Source organism: Miscanthus floridulus, chromosome 14, assembly GCF_019320115.1.
Source record: "Miscanthus floridulus cultivar M001 chromosome 14, ASM1932011v1, whole genome shotgun sequence".
Taxonomy (NCBI): Eukaryota; Viridiplantae; Streptophyta; class Magnoliopsida; order Poales; family Poaceae; genus Miscanthus; species Miscanthus floridulus.
Window position 1 is genome coordinate 335,640 of NC_089593.1, and position 2,000 is coordinate 337,639.

Sequence of the window (2,000 nt, forward strand, 5' to 3'; positions counted from 1 at the left end):
ATAAATGAGAGCTAGATATTAAGAAATATATACCTCGCCAGAATTATCTTCATGAACAACTTCCTCAACAATATGATCGAGATTCAAGTATTGACTCCCGTCGTCTTCCTGCTGGTCATTATCAACATCAGCACAATGTTCAGTGCCGGCGTTGATAATATCCATCATTTCCGCCTCTAGGTCATCGTCTCTCGGGTCGGCCATAGAGAGCCTAAACAATTATAAAACAATAATTATGCAAATAGGGTTTCATAGACATTTCATACACATTTCATAGATATATAATTTTTTTCATACTCCACAATAGATTTTTTCCTAAGTAAAAATTATACATGTCATATATATAATTTTAATGGATTACATATATATAGGGTGGTTTAGGGTTTAGCCATATAATTTCATACACATTTCATAGATATAAATATAAATTTATACATTTCATATATATATATATAACTCATTATTATAATTTCATACATATAAAATGAAATTTAATTAGTATTATACTTGTAAATTTATACATTTCATACATATAAAATGAAATTTAGTATCATATATAACATTATATATAACATAAATTTATACATTTCATACATATAATTTCATATACTTCCATATACATTTCATATATATAAAAAATAAAATTTATAAATAATTATATACTTATTGATGGCCGGGGCGGTGGTGCCTGCGCGGGGCGACCGGCCAGCGTCGGTGACCAGGGAGGTGAGCGCGGGCGTCGCGTGGAGTGTGCCCGCGGGGGGCCACCGTCGGTGGGGAGGCCGGTGGCGCGTGGAGGTCGGCGTGGGCCGCGGCGAGAGGCGGCGCGCACGGGGCGTCGTGTAGATGCCAGCGAGAGGCGGCGCGCGGACGTCGTGGAGTGCCCGTAGGGGGGCGTCGTCGATGGGGAGGCGCACGCTGGCGTCGTGGAGTGCCTGCGGGGGGCGCCGTCGGTGGGGAGGCCGGTGGCGCATGCAGGCCGGCGTGGGGGCCGCGGTGAGAGGCGGTGCACGTGGGGCATCGTCTCAGGGGCTCCTCCGATGACGGGCGCGGTGTCGGGGGCTCCTCCGGCGAGGAGGGCGGTGTTGGGGTGGCTAGGATCCATGATCTGGTGACCGGGAGCCGAATCAGCGGCGGTTGGCGGCGACGCGGCTCGCTGATGACGATGAAGTCGAAGATGAGAAGTGAGAGGAGGAAGAGAAGGGAGCTGGCGTATATAGGAGAGGGACCTTTAGTCCCGGCTCCTAACACTGCCCGGGACTAAAGGTTACCTTTAGTCCTAGCTCCAACCACCAGCCGAGACTAAAGGTCCACCTTTAGTCCCGGCTCCAATAACCAGCCGGGACTAAAGGTCCTTTAGTCCTGGCTCCAACCACCAGTCGGGACTAAAGGTAATTTTTGGCGGGCCACCAAATGCAGCCCACCTTTCGTCCCCGGCCGTGATCGAAGCCGGGACTAAGGGGGCTGGAAAATTCACTTCGCGCCAGTTTTTTGGTTGGTTAGTGTATTATATATATTTCTTTTTATTTAAATGTTAAATTCTTATTATTTGTTTAGTAAATTAAATACTAGGCATAATATTTTTTTAAAAAGGTAATAAAATTTATTTTGATTTACTGCACACAAGAAAAATATGTGACCTAAACTATTGTCTTTTTAATTATAAATATTGAACACAATGCAACTAATAATCACTATTTTTGTTAATGCAAAAATATAGACTTTAATTAAAATCATTAAATCTATTGGTTTTCGACAGGAAATTTGTTTTCACATCATTTTAACGTAAATCTTTAAGTTCTTCATCAATAATTGTATAATTAATCGGTGAATTCGCGTGGAAATTCAATTAAAGTGCAAAAAGCACCAAACTAGCTCAGAAAAATCTCAAACTTGGCGGTGGCCTCACACAGGGCATTTGCAGTCTTGAGAAAAAGTTTGAGACCAATCCGGCACTAGAAAGCACATGGACCTCAGAATCTCAGAGAACCTAGGTGTAT

At 43.2% G+C, this 2,000-nt stretch overlaps 1 protein-coding gene across 1 annotated transcript; it reads right to left on the reverse strand.

Moving 5' to 3' along the window:
- Positions 1-655: 655 nt before the first annotated feature.
- Positions 656-1,105, reverse strand: LOC136505613 (uncharacterized). Its single transcript, XM_066500779.1, has one exon. It carries the CDS (start codon positions 1,103-1,105, stop codon positions 656-658), a length of 450 nt encoding a protein of 149 aa, XP_066356876.1.
- Between the last annotated feature and the right edge of the window lie 895 nt (positions 1,106-2,000).